This window comes from Schistosoma haematobium, chromosome 6, assembly GCF_000699445.3.
Source record: "Schistosoma haematobium chromosome 6, whole genome shotgun sequence".
In the NCBI taxonomy this organism is placed as follows: domain Eukaryota; kingdom Metazoa; phylum Platyhelminthes; class Trematoda; order Strigeidida; family Schistosomatidae; genus Schistosoma; species Schistosoma haematobium.
Genome location: NC_067201.1, coordinates 17657539 through 17677578, shown reverse-complemented (window position 1 = coordinate 17677578; position 20040 = coordinate 17657539). Strand labels below are relative to the sequence as shown.

Sequence of the window (20040 nt, the reverse complement as noted above, 5' to 3'; positions counted from 1 at the left end):
GAAGATACAAGCCAAACAATACCAAGTGAGTACATGCTTCAGTATAGATTCCAGTACTTCACGAAGTTTTGATATAAATAAGCATTTAGATGATTTTGGTTTTTCTACTTTCTGTGAATTACCTTTGAAATCATCACCCTTAGATGAAAGGGACTAATAAGTTATGTTATTATCGACAGCATCATTTAGCTAACGGAACTTTTCTTTAAGATTATCTCTTAACATATACTAAAGTAGTAGAAAGAGATTAAAATATTTAACTTTCAGTAGGGAAGATTAGATATTTATCCAATATTTAAAGCAACAGTTCTTTGTTCAAATCTCATCTTATAGATGTGTTTGGATATAGTAGGTATGATATTCTCCAATTATCCACATTAGTGAATGGAGATTGTTTGAACTATTAAAATTGTTACATTTTACATGTTACATATTATTCTCAAGTTACCTTTGTCATCAATAAATACTGAATACATTCTCAATACCCCTTTATTAGATCTGTTGGATGAACCTTCAGCATAGCAAAAAGTATTTCACTGAAATGTTAATAAGGCCTTGATTTTAACATATCTGTTACGCTTATTGTTCCTTTTTAAAGTTATGAACTGATTCCTCAATTTTTTTGTGTCCATTTTATAAAAAAATCATTCTAGGTTAGTGGATTCTCATATAGTCATACAGTCAAGTTCATGTTTTGTTTTTCAGATCGAAACCTCTATATATTCTGAAGTCATCTCCCATAAATGTACTTTGATAAGATAATCTACATCAAGCAATGTTATCCTGATTAATATGCAGATTTGACTGAATATATTTGATTGATTCAACTTCTTTTCCCTTTAAAAGAAAAAACAACCCTGTTACTTTTTTATTTATTATTAACCATTAGAAAATACATTGAATTCTGAATATAGACATTAGTTTAAATGTTATAAGACAAATATGTTGTTGGTTATTTTGACTATTTAACAAACCAGGTGCACTGATAAATTAGTTTATCCTGATATAAACAGACTGTAGTTACTTTTTTTCTCAGCATAAAGCAACGTGAATGACAAAGAAACATGATAGAATCAGTTCATTCCTTCAACATATCTAATCTAATTAACATTATCCTTTCAAATTTATTAGATAATTTTCAAATATATATGTATCAGTGTATCCAATAGAATTATTTAGATATCACTATTACTTTTTTGTAAATAGTGAGCTGTTCTTTCTCTTTTCACCACTCAATTTCTAGTTGAATAAACTAATAACCAAGTATTCATTAAATACTTCAAAATATCAGTATAGGATTGTGGAGATTGTTAAGTTTCTGATTGAGATCATGAATCGATCCTGCTCGCGGGATCGTTGTTACGCACTGCTGAGGAGTCACATAATAGGACAAGACGGCGGTCCAGTACTTCCATGTTTCCAATGGTGGTTTAACATCAATCAATTCATGATCTCAATCAAAGACTTCAAAAAATATTTCTACGACATTTTAAGGAGAAAATATAACTTGAGTAGACAATCAAGTCATAAATGAAACAATAATTTATTCATAACATTGAATAAAGATTACTTTCTATCATTGGTTGTTACATACTGGTTAAAAAAACTTCAAACTAGAATTCTCAGTTCCTAAGTTGACTTCAATTAGTAATAAACATCATCATCAATATACAATGAGTTATTCATTTTAAATGGCCTACTGAGTAATGTAAAGTTTATATTTTGATTTAACGTGAAATGTTCCGTTGTATTGCTACCAATGACAAACGGGATATCACTTAATGAATGTAGGTAGTTTTCCTAAAATTCTGATCTCATTGCCAAACATCGACTTCTTTCAATGTAGTCATTGGTAATTTTTTGTCAACCTATTCAAACGTTAAAGGCTATCTTCAAATTTTTAAAAGCTATTTAAAAAGTGAAGTAAATCTTTTCGTACATTAAGAGTTTGTTCATTACAAATATATATAATAGGTACTTTTCTTCTATTTTCATTAGGTTACCGACTTTGGATTTGCCAAAAAAATCAAAGGACGAACATGGACATTATGTGGAACACCAGAATATCTTGCCCCCGAAATTATTCTAAGCAAAGTGAGTATTATTTATAATGTACATGGGATTGTAACTGCGATAAAGTTACTTAAGTTATATAAAATGCATGACAATAAAACACTAACCAAAATCTGGTTGTCGCGACCCAATTTGCTTATTGCTCTAATTAATCAGGCATACCAGAAGGTGTCAGCTGCTTCATGATCGTAGATATGTCTTATGAAGTTAATATTACGTTTCTTGCAAGATGTCCTATCTGATTATTATCTCATTCTCATTGTTGTAGTTTAAAGTACCTACACTCTTTTATCCCTAGTCGTTGATACTGAGTGATCACCAAAGGATAGTTATAGACCAACTACAATATCACTTGTTCCCAACGCGATTACCAATCCTGAAGAGACTATCGTTCTTCCTTTGTTTAAGCTTGTTAGGTCTTATTTTTTGAAATAAAAAGTAATGAAATTGAATGCTTTAGATGCTAATCATAAGGCATACTGGAGTTGGAATTATCTTTTTTCGGTAGTATTATGTTCATTAAGAATTATCACGTCGGAACCAATTTTAAACAGTTAAAAGAAAACATTCTGCTAACTCTACAAAATACTGAAAACTAATAACCGCGATAACCATAAACATTCTTGATTATCATAATCATAAAATGTGATAAATGATCAAAGTAACGACCATCATATTATCTGACCTTTAAGAAATGTATACTACAAATATTGGGAAACTATGAAAGGGAATGGAACAAATCAAATACTTCTATTGTTGCATTTTCTGTAACTTTATATTTCGTTTTGACTGTTGTTAACATGTTGTAACACGAATGTTAGCCCATTAGCCTTGATTAAGGTTGATGTTATGTTCATACCTTAAGTATAACAAAGTAGTACACTCCGGTGTAACATATTCTAACAAAAAAATCTTAAGAACGTTTGTAATTATGCTGGCTATAGCTTGATTTGTTCCGCTTGTAAAAAGGTATATACTTTCATACAACTTTGAGCAAAAAACCTATTTATTAACCTCCGTTGAAGGTCTAGAGGTTTCATATAACAAGACAGGTTTACGTCGAATATATTCATGAATTATAGTAATATGTGTTTGATAAATTGGTTATTAAATTAATCAGCCAAGGGATATTACCAGGAATACAGGCACTAAAACAACCGAAGATTACTTATGGCATTTAAAAAATGATTGTGGTGGTATTAATTTATAGGTCGACAAAGGTGTCTAGTACAATAATGCGCTTTTTATGCCATTTGAATATAAAACTTACTTCAAAAGTCAATAAAATCCATTGTATGTAGAAATGTATGTTGGTTAGCAGTGGAATGAAGGATGCGCGTCTCATCCAATTTGGGACTCTTCAGTTGGACTTAAGGCAATTCCGAAGCAATTCACACAGAATGCACGTATGCACGCAAGCTAAAGATGTTTAAAATATATTGAAATAAACCTTGATGCACATCCCTTAAGTTTATTTGCAAAAAATACAACCTGAAGCATAAAATTATCAATACAAGTAAAACGAAAGAAACTCTTGCAAACTTTTACAGTTAACTTAAATAAGTATCTTTTAGTAACATATAAATGACAGAAATTCATGCTAATTAGTAGAACCGCTATTAACACAGTTCATTATTTATTCCATACTCACCTATTTACCGAATTTTTAAGGAAATACATGTCTAAATGAGTATTTTTGTGCTATAATTAACCGTTGAAAATCTAAATTCAGTGGTCATATAGATAACACAAGGTTTACAAACATAGATGATTAGTTTAAGAAGGAACATTGAATGGTTCTCCAAAACACTATATTTCAAACACCAAAATTCGTGGTTCTGAATTTCGATTTATAATGTAATTTTTTGACGAGTTCTTCCATTTTTCTACTGCTTTATTTATGAATAAATCGATAAATGAAACTCTAGGGCTACAATAAAGCTGTGGATTGGTGGGCACTGGGTATTTTGATCTATGAAATGGCTTGTGGATATCCACCATTTTTCGCAGATCAACCTATAGAAATTTATGAGAAAATTGTTGCTGGTAAAGTAAGTCTACTGTGTTTGTCACTAATACTTTCTAATAACTTCAGAATAAAGTATCACATTCTTTCTATCGTCACTCGGATGACCAATAATAGCAAGACTATAATTTATGGATGGACCAATCAAATATAAAATAACATGTCTCGGATTTTAGCGCGAAATTCACCCATTCATTTGGCTAAATAGAGTTTTGACAATATAGCTGATGTCAGTTTGTGATGAAAACCCTAGATCTAATACCTAGCCTAAACCATCAACTGTAAATCATAATTCTAATTCCCCACACTGGTTTATAACCCTCTTTTGGTCCTAGTTATTAGATAGACACTCTCAAGGTCAGTTTAGCGTCGCTTAAACGTCGTCCATAAATTATGGTCTCACTTCAATAAGTCTCTACAAATTTAAAAAACTGCTTGTGTATAAAAAAGGGCTTAAATCGCATCGAAGATGTTTAAAAATACAATAAGGTACTCTTAATACTTGAACGTTCCCTAGATAACAGTCAGTAGGCAATATAAATATTGACATGCTTTTCGATGATTTCTTAACACATATGAATTCACTGCTAAGCATTGATTTATTCCAAACACGATTGTTTATAATTTTTTTTCATAATAAGCTGTATATTGACTTACAAACATGATAATTACGTCAAGGATTCCAACCGAAGCGTATTTTAATGCGATTTACATGTGGTTTGTGAATAATGATATACACAACTCCATCATATGACGGTATACGTTGGCATATGTGACTTGTGTTTTAGAATATGATTATTCTGCTTCTGTATATAAACATGGTTGTTTCTTCAAAGTACAATGTTTATCCTGAGAGATAAACAGTCTATCATTGTTTACTTCTTATCGTCTTAATGCATTATGAAGGTTGTGACATTTCAGTTTTGAAAATAACAATCACAATAAAAACAATAATAAGTAATCAAACAAACATGTGGAAATTGATAATTTTTTGTTCAGCATCCATTTTCCACAAAAGCTTCTTCACGCCATATCATGAATATAATTAGAATCCGTAAAAACTTTAAGATAGCTTGATTTGTCTATGTCCTGACACTTGCACATCTTATTTTCATTTCTGATATTTTCACAAACTACTGTATCAATGGTTTATCAGCTATCATTATAATTAATATAATTCAAAAAAAGTTGGCTTATATGATCTACTAATTAGATATAATTGATCATCATTGAATTTGTCTACTGGTTAAAAATGCATATAGACTTTTCCTATTTTCTATTCATTTATTAAGAGCTCACTTTCAGATTCATGCAGAGACAAGCCTACAGCTTTTGAGATATTAGTGGTAGTCATGGTACAAACAAGTCACCAAGTTGATACTTAATAATTAGCATTTTGCATTTCGGCTTAATATAAAATATAAAATGACTATGGCTGATATCGTTATTGAGCATCGATTAGCATAGTCAAACATACAGAGTAGTTCAGTTAATTAGTATCTGTATTCTCAGCTATGCTAAGCACAAATTCATTCAGTCATTACCTTTCCAGTTATTTTTTTGTCTGGGATAGTTTGAGAAGACACATACTTCTAACAGAACAAATTCAGATACTGGTACAAAACCAGTTTTACAGAAGACGCCAAAATAACAAATAAGTATTGGTACCGCATAGCTATTAAATTATTAAGTAGTTAGATGAATGCTGATTAGATGATTGACTAGCCTTGAGAAACAAATAAACATTTCTTTAACAAATCTATATTATTCAACCCCAAATTAATGTATAACTTATTATTTATTCATTTATTTTATAATTAATTTAATTTCTTTGTGTTTTGTACTTTTATTAGGTGAGATTTCCCGGACATGTTAGTAGTGATCTGAAAAATCTTCTTAAACAATTGTTACAAACAGATTTAACAAAACGTTACGGTAATTTAAAAAATGGTGTCGATGATATCAAATGTCATAAATGGTTCCGGCCAACTAATTGGGTTGCAGTTTATCAAAAAGAAGTGGGTATTCATTATTCCTTTTGCTAACACTTTTGTACTACAACATACATTTCGTACCTTTGGTGGTTATGTGCACAACCCGTACAGTTTTCCATGACGAACAGTATCTGTAAAATCAGTTCAGCATTAAAAGATGAATTAAGATTGTTTGACATACAGAACTGATATTAGTACGGATATGGGGGTTGTGGAGATTATTAAGGTTTTGATTGAGATCATGAACCGACTGATGTTAGACCACCATTGACAAGTATCTACCTCAGTACAATGGAAGATGATCGCGCAATTTCGTGGATTGGTTGACGTCAGACATTAACACCATTGGATGCCGGCTCAGTGGTCCAGTAGGTTAAGCGTTCGCGCGCGAGATTGAAGGCTCTGGGTTGGAATCACGAGAGGTGGCGGGACCGTGGATGCGCACTGCTGAGGAGTCACACAATAGGACGAAACGGCCATCCAGTGCTTCCAGGTTTTCAATGGTGGTCTAACATCAATCGGTCCATGATCTCAATGAAGAACTGATATTAGTTAAAGCAAATGGTAATGGTATGACCTAAAAGCTTTGGTTAAACTTAGTGAATGTTCATAATAAGAAATTGATTCATGCTTGTCATATAGTGCCATGTATTTCACTGATTTGATTGAATTGACGGATGTGAATCGAACACAATATATTTCGAATCTACAATCATAGACAAGTTCTATTTTGACATTTAGAATCGATCCATAAATTATTATAATAAGATGTCAAGACAGATGTGTAACCAGTTATCACAGAAGGTTACCGGTCTTGTCAAAGTATCTTAATAAGATAGTCCATTACGTGTTTAATTTTAATTTTATGGAGTGTTCAATGTGATTTAACTTTATTTACATCAACCAAAGTTTTACAATAGTGGTGGATTGGAATAACTAATTTTGTTTATCGATTGCGTCTCTTCTGATTGAGATTATAATTAGCGACCCATTATTTATATAGAGAGATGATTCTTGTTAGTATAACCAAGTTAATGGAGATTGTAGAACTTTTATAATTTGAACCAAGAATTAATCTTAGCTAGACCATTACTGTAAACCGAAAAGAACAAACAGCTGTTTGGTCCTCACATGGGAATCCTCAATAGTGCTAAGAACAGGAGGCTTGAAATAACTATACACTGATCCTCAAAAAAACATTTTCAGCCTGTTTACTTCTTCAGATCACTAACTAATACTTATATCAAAATGATTACGCCGAATACCTTTTTTACTGGAATTTTTTATTCGAAGCCAACCTACTATTAATAGAAAGCTCTGATATCGGAGGTAAATCGATCCTTTCCCATTAGTGAGCATTAAATAAATTTAACCATTTATCCGAAATAAAATGTGTAATATTGTATGACTTTATAGTAGTCAGTAAAATTTCTAATAATCTCACAACCATTCTTTTGCTTGATATTTTGGAGACAATTCATACACAATGTTAAGTGATTTTAAACTTGCTGTCTTCCTTCCTAGAAATCATTTCAATCTAAATGAAAATGAACTGAATGGCAACTACTAATATTTTTTTTGAGTATAATTATCTTAGAAACCATATTATTTTATTTATTTTTATTTAAAACAACCCTAAATCTACTAAAGAATAGATGAAATTCTTGCCGTTTTATAATCTATGTACAACACTTAGTGCTTTTATTTAAGACTATGGAGGTATAGATATTATGGTGTATAAATTTATTATTAGTTCGCCTTTGTATGTGGCTTCCTTTTCATTTCCAACAACTTAAAAAGTGCCATATGCAAAGGTATTATCTACTGGTCTTATAAACTATTACTTCAAGAAACGGATTACAGTGTGTAGATTATGAAGCATGCTATTTTCACCGATATGTTTGAAAATATTCGTCAGTGGAATTTGATTTAAAGATAAATGATTAAGACAATTGTCTTTAAACCTGGAGGACATGAATGTGACCACTGTTGGTATCGTGGGTCCTTATTGCCTAGGAACCCTGAAATAAGGGTCATAATCGCCCATTGTTAGGAAGCTCGAAATTACAGAGAGAGAACTACCTGCAGCTACATGGTCTTCAGTAGTTTTTACCCTTATATCAGTTTATGACAGAAATAATTTTCAAATTAAACAAAACTTCATAAGACATCATCGTAAATTGTAGGTTTATTATAATTTCTAAAGGGGAAAAATCGTACATTTAAGGAATCAAGTAGTTCGATAATACCACTAGGCTAAGTGACACAATGGCTCAGTACATTTTAGCCACAGTTAAATAATAAAAGCAGCTAAAATTAACTAGTGGATAAGTCTGAACTGATGTCACCGCCATATAGTTATAAATTGTTAGCGGAATACACTTTTTCCTAAAGTATTATTCCACATATCTCTTCAAAGAGCTGTTTAACAATCTGAACCAGAAATAATGCATTTAATTTTCTGTCTCACTTTGTTACCTGAGCATACTTACGCTTAGTAAAAATAATCAACTAATTTTGGAAACTGATGCATTAAAACTACCTTGTAACTTCGTGATCGATTCACAGAATCATCCCCACTTATTTTATCATTATAACTATCATTATGATTACAGTTTTTATGATGATAACGCACATATTTTAAAAACTTTGTTTTCTAACGTTTTCAGATATGTGCCCCATTCTTACCGCCATGTAAAGGGCCCGGTGACACAAGTAATTTCGATGATTATGAGGAGGAACCACTTCGAATATCTAAAACAGATTATTGTTCAAAAGAATTTGAAGAATTCTGACGAAAAACGAATCAAAGTGAATGAGTTAAATACACAAAAGACATTTAAATCAAATCTTATTAACAGTGCTTATTTTTTATTTCCAGGTTTCACTTCAAATCCCAGTCTGTGTTTGATACACTCGTCTGAAACTTTGGGGCACATGGAATGAAAATAGACGAAAGATAAAACATTAATTAGGCACATGGATTTGTGTGTGCAAATACAAGATCCTTACTTTTCGGTACTATTCAATCATTCATTATGTGTATATGTGTGTACAAGTATGTAACGAACACATTTACACCTAAATATGTTCTGATACCGCCTTTTATCACGATACTTTTAATGAACAAATGATGCCATAAAATATCTAGTCTGATTTGTATATTTTAAGCCTTTCTATCATTTTGTATGGATTAATACAAGTTCACTAACTTCTTAGTTTATGTGGTTGAAACTACTCAGAATTTTATTTTCTTTGTTTTCCCTGTAAACTATCATATTTTTATTCTGTAAATGAAGTAACAAATAATCACTGAATGTCACTAGTTTTTTTTGGGGGGGGGAGTATTCGCTATTCATCATAAATGTATGTTTATTGTATATCCACATATGTTTGAATACTGAGGTATACATAAATATTTGTGTAACCCAAATATACTACTGTCTTTGTTAGGTACAAAACATGTCTATGGTTGAAATATTATTTTATTTATTAGAAGAAAAAGTTACAGAAAGTATTCTATAACTGTATAAGCTTTTGAAAAAAAATTTTCTCTCTTTTTAAATCTATATTTTTGAGTTTTATTAGTAGTATAGAGAAACAATAATTAATTAACGTTGGTTTTACTGAATACCTTCGAATGTTTGTCACTTTTATCTATCAAGCTGACTACTCACAAGTAGCTAAGCAAGTATTTAAAAACTGTGACCGTTATTCATTTACATGAAAATCTATTAACAGTCATCATTTGAATTAGATAAGTTTTCACAGTTACTCCTCATTTATATGTGACGTTCTTAATAAATCCTAATTCAGTAAATGTGTACAGCCGTCAAGATTTGGACATCAATAAAATGTAGAACCCATCATTAAATACTCCCCTGGATTATCGGCATAAATTAGTACACAGATCATTCATTGTCCAATATGACACACGATTCTCATGGAGGCCGGGGTTAAAGTCCTCTAGAATATTCCTAGATTCGATTATCTTTTAGATCAAGTTCAATATGAAGTGATTCTGTAATGAAAGAATACAGTACTATTAACGATGGAAAGCAATAGTATCAAAATAAAATGATAAGTGAAGTAATAAAAATGAAAATGGTGCGTAACACGAGCAAAGGAAAACTACTGAGTGCAACAGTAGACCATTTATTCGCTTTTTACTTCGTAAGAGTCTTATTTTCTGTAGTGTGATTCTTGATCAAAGTACGTGTTTGTCGATCTGTTAATGCAATTATTAATGAGTTCTTCTCAAATTCGAATTTTATGCCGCTGAATTTGTCTGAAATTCCTCTCGAGTTCCATTATTAGTACAAAATATATTAGTCCATAAAGTCTCGAAATCAACTAGTGATGCTACATTGTCTAACTAAAGGTGAGCGTCTGAGTCATTAAATTTTGAAAAGTGATTTTAAGAGGCAGCACTCTAGAGTCAGATTATGTTTAGAGATTCCATATTAAAAATTAGTGTGTAAGCTAGTTGGTTAATCTTCCTATTTTCAATATCTGAATTAATTTATACACCTTATACTATTGATTTTAAAATACTTTGTTCGAAATATGATATTGAATTTCTCTTGAGAGTATACTTCCCTAATTGTTTACGGCTAAAGATTGATGTACTTTCATATATACTTTCCGTCCTGAATAATTCATCTGGCACTTCAACTTTAGAAAAATAACTTTGTTGATATTTATACAGTCTGACCAACCAACTGCAGTCCAGTATTCTTGTACTGCACTTAAACCTAGGAGTATTATATTTGGAATTTTGTTTTGTAAAGATGTTGTGTTTGTAACCAACGAAGATAACTTTTTACATTATTGTACGCGTTATTCTAACTTCAGTTCAATAAATTCACATGTGTAAATGGTTATACTTTTTACTTGAATAATGGTCTACTTTTGACTATTAGAGTACATTTTGAAAAAATCCTTGGGATTGCTAGTTCAAATACTACATTCATTACTATTACTACTTATACTAGAAGACCTGAATCATTTCGATAAACGTCAATTTCGAACACACTTATAACAAACAGTTTTTACAATTTCACTTTTATCTACAATACTAACTTTTAATACACATATGTACGAATATTGTCTGTCATTTTTATTAAGCCCCTTATCTTATACTTTAAAATACTGGTCGTATGTAACTTTCTAGCTTATATTGCATAATCGTGTGGTATTTAAGTAGAATCTTTTCCACTTATTTATTATTACACTACGTTGTTAACAACTTTTCTAAGTTAATATAAATTTCAAGGACTCTGTTTTACTACAATGATCATCTCTGCAAAAATAATGCATATCTGTTCTGACATTAGTAAATATAGTTAATGTTCAAAACTTGCCAAATCATCAGACACAGCAGTACATCTTATTATTTCCGTTAGTGATGTCAACTTTAACAGTTAAAATTAAATAATTTGCATAAACCTGAGAACTATATATATATACGTCCCATGTATCCGTCAATGCAAACAGATTGTAATAGGAAAGAAGCTCTTCAGAGAACGCAAACGTGCAAACTCAGTTTAATAAAAGATGACTTGATATTTATGGTTTGAAAGAAAAACAGGCTGAAGACGTATGACGAATAGAGTAAGCGTTAAACGCACACGTAAACATACGCTCAAATAGAAACAATCAAGATTACAAGTGAATAAATGATAAGACCAAGTATATTTGTGGATATTGACTCGAAAAAGAATAAATTAATTGGACCATCAAAATGCTAGAATAATCCACTTGGGCATGAAATTGTACTAAATGCTACAAATTGACAAACTATAAACCATATAAAGCGTTTAGAATTCCGATAACATTAATAATAGCTTAGGAATATGATAACTCATTTCAGAGAAATTAGCATCAGATAATATTACAATGTGTCATTTTTCATAAGCTAAGAAACATGGAAACTATTTTTTAAAAACCATAAAATTTGAATTTATTTCTAAAAATCTGCATTATCGAGACATTCAGAACTTTTAGATAGGCCTCTGAAAGCGTGTGACGCTACAGGAAACTATGAAAAAACTTTCGTGAAATATCTACTAACTCAAACTGATGTAATAGGACACCTCTGACAAGTATATATATATATATACATATTGGTTGTCTTATATGCATAGAAAGAGCGACTAATATATTCAAATTCTTTTTACTTGTCCATGGAACTGAAATTAGTCACGTTCCTGTCAAGCGTGTGATATGATTTAGTTTAACCAGAAACTTGTTTTCGTTGCACGGGCTAACGGTTGAAGATGCCACAGGTATTAGGAGTTTGACAACGCTTTAACCAGTAATATCTAATATGAATCGTACCCACAAAGTGAAACCAAAAGACAGAAGTGAAGTGGTTCGAAGATATATTTGATAGGCTATCAATATATCTGGGATCGTCTGATCTAATCTGGCTAGCGATTGCAGGGGATGTTGAGCACGGCGTTACCACACGTGATCTGGTGCGGATGCATGACCGAGCGCCTTCAGCTAGGTGAGTCCATTAAAACTAATGTGGTCAGCATCCAATGTCGAAGACTTACAGAGCTACTTATTTTGGGGATTTATTTACCGCTACAGATCACTGCCGCCCTAGTGGGCTAGTGATGACCCTAAGACGTGGCCAGCCAGAATTGTAAATTTAGCGAGTTTGTCGTTGATAAACACTCTTCTGATATCTTGCTTGGTTTAGCAGCGTTTGGTCGTCTTTCCTTACTTTAAGGGACCATGAAATACAATATAGTAAAAAAAATAATGTACAATGAAAGTTTTTGGTTCCTCGTAAACCTCATCGTTCTTTTTATCGTCTTTTCCAGCTGTCCTGGAAAAGAAAAAAATATGTAAGTGCATGTCGAAATAAACTCGTACGTGCTTTAAGACACAAAGTGGGTGAAAAAAGAAAATAACGCAAAAGCGGTTTATACAAAATGTTTTTTTGTTTTAAAAATTTTTTTTTATTATACATATTAGCCAAATAATAAATATATATATATAAGCATATAAAAATTGATTTTTTTGATGTTATATATAATGCCATAGAAAATCGAGATGAAACAAAATGTTGACTGGTCTCTTACGTGCAATAGTCGTTTAAATGTTTTGGGAATCTTACTCTACTTCCAGAACGCGTTGCTTTATGTTTATTCTCTGATATTGCCGAAGTATCATCGTGCGTGGTAGCTGTCGGATGAGGCATTATAAGTGTAGGAGCCGTGCCGTTCGATTGTACCGAAGGAAAATCAACGTGAATAGGTTTTCCTTCCAAATACACTGCTTTGAGGTGATCGATGCTGATGCTATCGTTGGTTCCGTTCTTATCAACTGTATAGTATTTGGGTTCGCACTGTAGAACTTTGAAGGGTCCTTCGTGTGCTGATTAGAGAGGTCGTCGATGTGAGTCTCGACGAACTAAGACGTGTGTACTATATCGTAAGTCAGGTTGAACAAAAACATCAGTTGATTGCGATCAAGAGGAAACAGGTTTAACTGAACGCATTGTGTTTGTAAGCCTGTTCGTGTAGGAGGTTAGATCTATGTTTATTGAAGAAGATGAAGGATCCGCGAATTCTCCTGGAAGTCTAAGTGTCGTTCCATAAACGAGTTGAGACGCAGTGTATCCAATGTCAGCTTTCACTGCATTGCGGATACCTAGTAAGACGAGTGGAAGAGCGTCGGTCCACTGTGAAACGTTTGCAGCTGATAGCGAAGCTTTTAGTTGTCGGTGAAAACGTTCTACCAACCCGTTCGCTTGTGGGTGGTAGGCAGTCGTTCGGAAGCGAGTGATTCCTAAAAGTGTGGTCAGACAACGGAAAAGTTAAGATTCGAACTGGCGTCAACGATCTGTATTGATGGTTGAAGGGCAGCCGAAGTTTGCTACCCAACGTTCGACGAAGGCGCGGGTCACAATTTCAGCAGCAATGTCCTTGTTAGGTACAGCTTCTGCCAATCAAGTGAAACGGTCTACGCAAGTTAAAAGATAAGAGTATTGTGGTGTTTGAATTAACTAATGATTCTTTTGTACTTATTGAATGCTCGAATCCGAATTCCAAATACAATATATTCGTTTGTGTTGAGTCTCACTTCTTAATTCAGTTGCGTTATTTCTGGGACTCTCAGTTCGTGCTATAATTCAAATAATTCAAAACATTATATTGGCGTCGCGATGGAGCCTGTAATGGAAAAGTTAGATATTAATTCAATTTCGGAAGCTTTTGAAGATTACTTTGAAAGGTTCGAAATCTGGGCTATGACCAAGGAAGATGATGAGGATGTTAATATTGTGGCACATTTCCTCACATTCATTGGAAAAGAAGCATACAACTTATTAAGAACTCTGGCTATGCCGGAAAAGCCCATTTCGCTTCCTTATACAGCTCTCAAGGAACTGCTGCTAGACTATGTTCAGTATACAAATTTCGAATTTCGTAAAGGAGGAAGATTTCGTAAAATGATTCATGAGGATATAAAAAATTCCACTACGTTACGTCATCCCAACCCAGTTCATACTCAAGATTATGCAGACAATTCATTGAAGAGTTGCAGTGCATTTCACGAAGATGGGCACAAGTTTAGTCAGTGTTTGTCCTGTGGCAAGTTCCACTCTTTTAGTTCATGTAAATTTCGTAATTCTAAGTGCTTTAAATGTGGTGATATTAGACATATTCATTCAGTCTGTAATACTAATGTTCATCTTATTGCAACTAATATTAAGACTTGTAATTCTGATTCTACTGAGTCGAGTATTTATAATGATGATTTATCTTTATCAACGATTGCAATAGACAATGTAGAGTCACAAAGTAGTTCAGAGTTAAATGAAACTCAGAATTCTTCCGAGACAACAGTTTCTAACCAATCGATTTATCAGATTTCTCATGTTATCGTACCAAATATGGCTTTTCCTAATGATTCATATATTTCTGATGAAATTTCTTACAAACCTGAAGAAAATATGTTGAGTGAACATAATTATGATCAGAAACCTGATGTATTTTTGATAGATGCTGATTTTTCTAATGATCCTTTAATCTGCAATGGCATTCTTAATGAATTCGAGGAAATTAATACAGAAGAGTCAAGTCTTGATGTCATACCAAATATTATTTGTCCCCATAATTCATTTGTTTCTTGTGGGAAGCTTGTTCAATGCGAAGCACGAGTATTAAATAAGCTCCATTCTGATTACAGTTCAGATTATTTCACATCAATTGCTGTTAATCCTTATCACAAATTCACTTCCAATGTATACTCCAATCAATGTGAGAAATATGTTTTAAACGAAGACACATTATTTATAACTTGGAGATATAAAGATCCAACATTATTTCGTGGGGGAGGATAGTGTTGAAAAATCTATGGTTCTAATTGTAGATACTAATGATTTCGGTACAAAATCGACATGCTGATTGTATACTATTCCAGGTGAGTTTGTTCCGATTTCGTTTGTTCATTCCAATACTAATGAGCTCATTCTAGATACTACAAAGTTTTTATCCAATACAATGCCGGACAGACTCAGGATGAACTTAAGAAGAAGACGCACAACCGATTACAGACACTTATACTCCTATTTAAGCTGTGGCGGATGTGGTGTTTGAATTAACTAATAATTCTTTTGTACTTGTTGAATGATCGATTTCTAATTCCAAATACAGTACATGCGTTTGTGTTTACGTCTTACTTCTTAATTCAATTGCGTTATTTCTGGGACTCTCAGTTCGTGCTATAATTCAAATAATTCAAAACATTATATTGGCGTCGCGATGGAGCCTGTAATGGAAAAGTTAGATATTAATTCAACTTCGGAAGCTTTTGAAGATTACTTTGAAAGGTTCGAAATCTGGGCTATGACCAAGGAAGATGATGAGGATGTTAATATTGTGGCACATTTCCTCACATTCATTGGAAAAGAAGCATACAACTTATTAAGAACTCTGGCTATGCCGGAAAAGCCCATTTCGCTTCCTTATACAGCTCTCAAGGAACTGCTGCTAGACTATGTTCAGTATACAAATTTCGAATTTCGTAAAGGAGGAAGATTTCGTAAAATGATTCATGAGGATATAAAAAATTCCACTACGTTACGTCATCCCAACCCAGTTCATACTCAAGATTATGCAGACAATTCATTGAAGAGTTGCAGTGCATTTCACGAAGATGGGCACAAGTTTAGTCAGTGTTTGTCCTGTGGCAAGTTCCACTCTTTTAGTTCATGTAAATTTCGTAATTCTAAGTGCTTTAAATGTGGTGATATTAGACATATTCATTCAGTCTGTAATACTAATGTTCATCTTATTGCAACTAATATTAAGACTTGTAATTCTGATTCTACTGAGTCGAGTATTTATAATGATGATTTATCTTTATCAACGATTGCAATAGACAATGTAGAGTCACAAAGTAGTTCAGAGTTAAATGAAACTCAGAGTTCTTCCGAGACAACAGTTTCTAACCAATCGATTTATCAGATTTCTCATGTTATCGTACCAAATATGGCTTTTCCTAATGATTCATATATTTCTGATGAAATTTCTTACAAACCTGAAGAAAATATGTTGAGTGAACATAATTATGATCAGAAACCTGATGTATTTTTGATAGATGCTGATTTTTCTAATGATCCTTTAATCTGCAATGGCATTCTTAATGAATTCGAGGAAATTAATACAGAAGAGTCAAGTCTTGATGTCATACCAAATATTATTTGTCCCCATAATTCATTTGTTTCTTGTGGGAAGCTTGTTCAATGCGAAGCACGAGTATTAAATAAGCTCCATTCTGATTACAGTTCAGATTATTTCACATCAATTGCTGTTAATCCTTATCACAAATTCACTTCCAATGTATACTCCAATCAATGTGAGAAATATGTTTTAAACGAAGACACATTATTTATAACTTGGAGATATAAAGATCCAACATTATTTCGTGGGGGAGGATAGTGTTGAAAAATCTATGGTTCTAATTGTAGATACTAATGATTTCGGTACAAAATCGACATGCTGATTGTATACTATTCCAGGTGAGTTTGTTCCGATTTCGTTTGTTCATTCCAATACTAATGAGCTCATTCTAGATACTACAAAGTTTTTATCCAATACAATGCCGGACAGACTCAGGATGAACTTAAGAAGAAGACGCACAACCGATTACAGACACTTATACTCCTATTTAAGCTGTGGCGGATGTGGTGTTTGAATTAACTAATAATTCTTTTGTACTTGTTGAATGATCGATTTCTAATTCCAAATACAGTACATGCGTTTGTGTTTACGTCTTACTTCTTAATTCAATTGCGTTATTTCTGGGACTCTCAGTTCGTGCTATAATTCAAATAATTCAAAACATTATATTGGCGTCGCGATGGAGCCTGTAATGGAAAAGTTAGATATTAATTCAACTTCGGAAGCTTTTGAAGATTACTTTGAAAGGTTCGAAATCTGGGCTATGACCAAGGAAGATGATGAGGATGTTAATATTGTGGCACATTTCCTCACATTCATTGGAAAAGAAGCATACAACTTATTAAGAACTCTGGCTATGCCGGAAAAGCCCATTTCGCTTCCTTATACAGCTCTCAAGGAACTGCTGCTAGACTATGTTCAGTATACAAATTTCGAATTTCGTAAAGGAGGAAGATTTCGTAAAATGATTCATGAGGATATAAAAAATTCCACTACGTTACGTCATCCCAACCCAGTTCATACTCAAGATTATGCAGACAATTCATTGAAGAGTTGCAGTGCATTTCACGAAGATGGGCACAAGTTTAGTCAGTGTTTGTCCTGTGGCAAGTTCCACTCTTTTAGTTCATGTAAATTTCGTAATTCTAAGTGCTTTAAATGTGGTGATATTAGACATATTCATTCAGTCTGTAATACTAATGTTCATCTTATTGCAACTAATATTAAGACTTGTAATTCTGATTCTACTGAGTCGAGTATTTATAATGATGATTTATCTTTATCAACGATTGCAATAGACAATGTAGAGTCACAAAGTAGTTCAGAGTTAAATGAAACTCAGAATTCTTCCGAGACAACAGTTTCTAACCAATCGATTTATCAGATTTCTCATGTTATCGTACCAAATATGGCTTTTCCTAATGATTCATATATTTCTGATGAAATTTCTTACAAACCTGAAGAAAATATGTTGAGTGAACATAATTATGATCAGAAACCTGATGTATTTTTGATAGATGCTGATTTTTCTAATGATCCTTTAATCTGCAATGGCATTCTTAATGAATTCGAGGAAATTAATACAGAAGAGTCAAGTCTTGATGTCATACCAAATATTATTTGTCCCCATAATTCATTTGTTTCTTGTGGGAAGCTTGTTCAATGCGAAGCACGAGTATTAAATAAGCTCCATTCTGATTACAGTTCAGATTATTTCACATCAATTGCTGTTAATCCTTATCACAAATTCACTTCCAATGTATACTCCAATCAATGTGAGAAATATGTTTTAAACGAAGACACATTATTTATAACTTGGAGATATAAAGATCCAACATTATTTCGTGGGGGAGGATAGTGTTGAAAAATCTATGGTTCTAATTGTAGATACTAATGATTTCGGTACAAAATCGACATGCTGATTGTATACTATTCCAGGTGAGTTTGTTCCGATTTCGTTTGTTCATTCCAATACTAATGAGCTCATTCTAGATACTACAAAGTTTTTATCCAATACAATGCCGGACAGACTCAGGATGAACTTAAGAAGAAGACGCACAACCGATTACAGACACTTATACTCCTATTTAAGCTGTGGCGGATGTGGTGTTTGAATTAACTAATAATTCTTTTGTACTTGTTGAATGATCGATTTCTAATTCCAAATACAGTACATGCGTTTGTGTTTACGTCTTACTTCTTAATTCAATTGCGTTATTTCTGGGACTCTCAGTTCGTGCTATAATTCAAATAATTCAAAACATTATATTGGCGTCGCGATGGAGCCTGTAATGGAAAAGTTAGATATTAATTCAACTTCGGAAGCTTTTGAAGATTACTTTGAAAGGTTCGAAATCTGGGCTATGACCAAGGAAGATGATGAGGATGTTAATATTGTGGCACATTTCCTCACATTCATTGGAAAAGAAGCATACAACTTATTAAGAACTCTGGCTATGCCGGAAAAGCCCATTTCGCTTCCTTATACAGCTCTCAAGGAACTGCTGCTAGACTATGTTCAGTATACAAATTTCGAATTTCGTAAAGGAGGAAGATTTCGTAAAATGATTCATGAGGATATAAAAAATTCCACTACGTTACGTCATCCCAACCCAGTTCATACTCAAGATTATGCAGACAATTCATTGAAGAGTTGCAGTGCATTTCACGAAGATGGGCACAAGTTTAGTCAGTGTTTGTCCTGTGGCAAGTTCCACTCTTTTAGTTCATGTAAATTTCGTAATTCTAAGTGCTTTAAATGTGGTGATATTAGACATATTCATTCAGTCTGTAATACTAATGTTCATCTTATTGCAACTAATATTAAGACTTGTAATTCTGATTCTACTGAGTCGAGTATTTATAATGATGATTTATCTTTATCAACGATTGCAATAGACAATGTAGAGTCACAAAGTAGTTCAGAGTTAAATGAAACTCAGAATTCTTCCGAGACAACAGTTTCTAACCAATCGATTTATCAGATTTCTCATGTTATCGTACCAAATATGGCTTTTCCTAATGATTCATATATTTCTGATGAAATTTCTTACAAACCTGAAGAAAATATGTTGAGTGAACATAATTATGATCAGAAACCTGATGTATTTTTGATAGATGCTGATTTTTCTAATGATCCTTTAATCTGCAATGGCATTCTTAATGAATTCGAGGAAATTAATACAGAAGAGTCAAGTCTTGATGTCATACCAAATATTATTTGTCCCCATAATTCATTTGTTTCTTG

General features: G+C 32.7%; 1 protein-coding gene across 1 annotated transcript in view; it reads left to right on the top strand.

Annotated features, from left to right (window-relative positions):
• MS3_00008682 (uncharacterized protein) overlaps positions 1-11498 on the top strand; it is a 50998-nt gene extending 39500 nt beyond the window's left edge. The window contains exons 7-10 of the mRNA XM_051217015.1: positions 1999-2094; positions 4002-4124; positions 5953-6117; positions 8763-11498. Of these exons, the coding sequence (XP_051065645.1) occupies positions 1999-2094; positions 4002-4124; positions 5953-6117; positions 8763-8888 (510 nt within the window). The 3' untranslated portion in view covers positions 8889-11498. The remainder of the gene's footprint in view (positions 1-1998; positions 2095-4001; positions 4125-5952; positions 6118-8762) is intronic.
• Positions 11499-20040: the final 8542 nt, after the last annotated feature.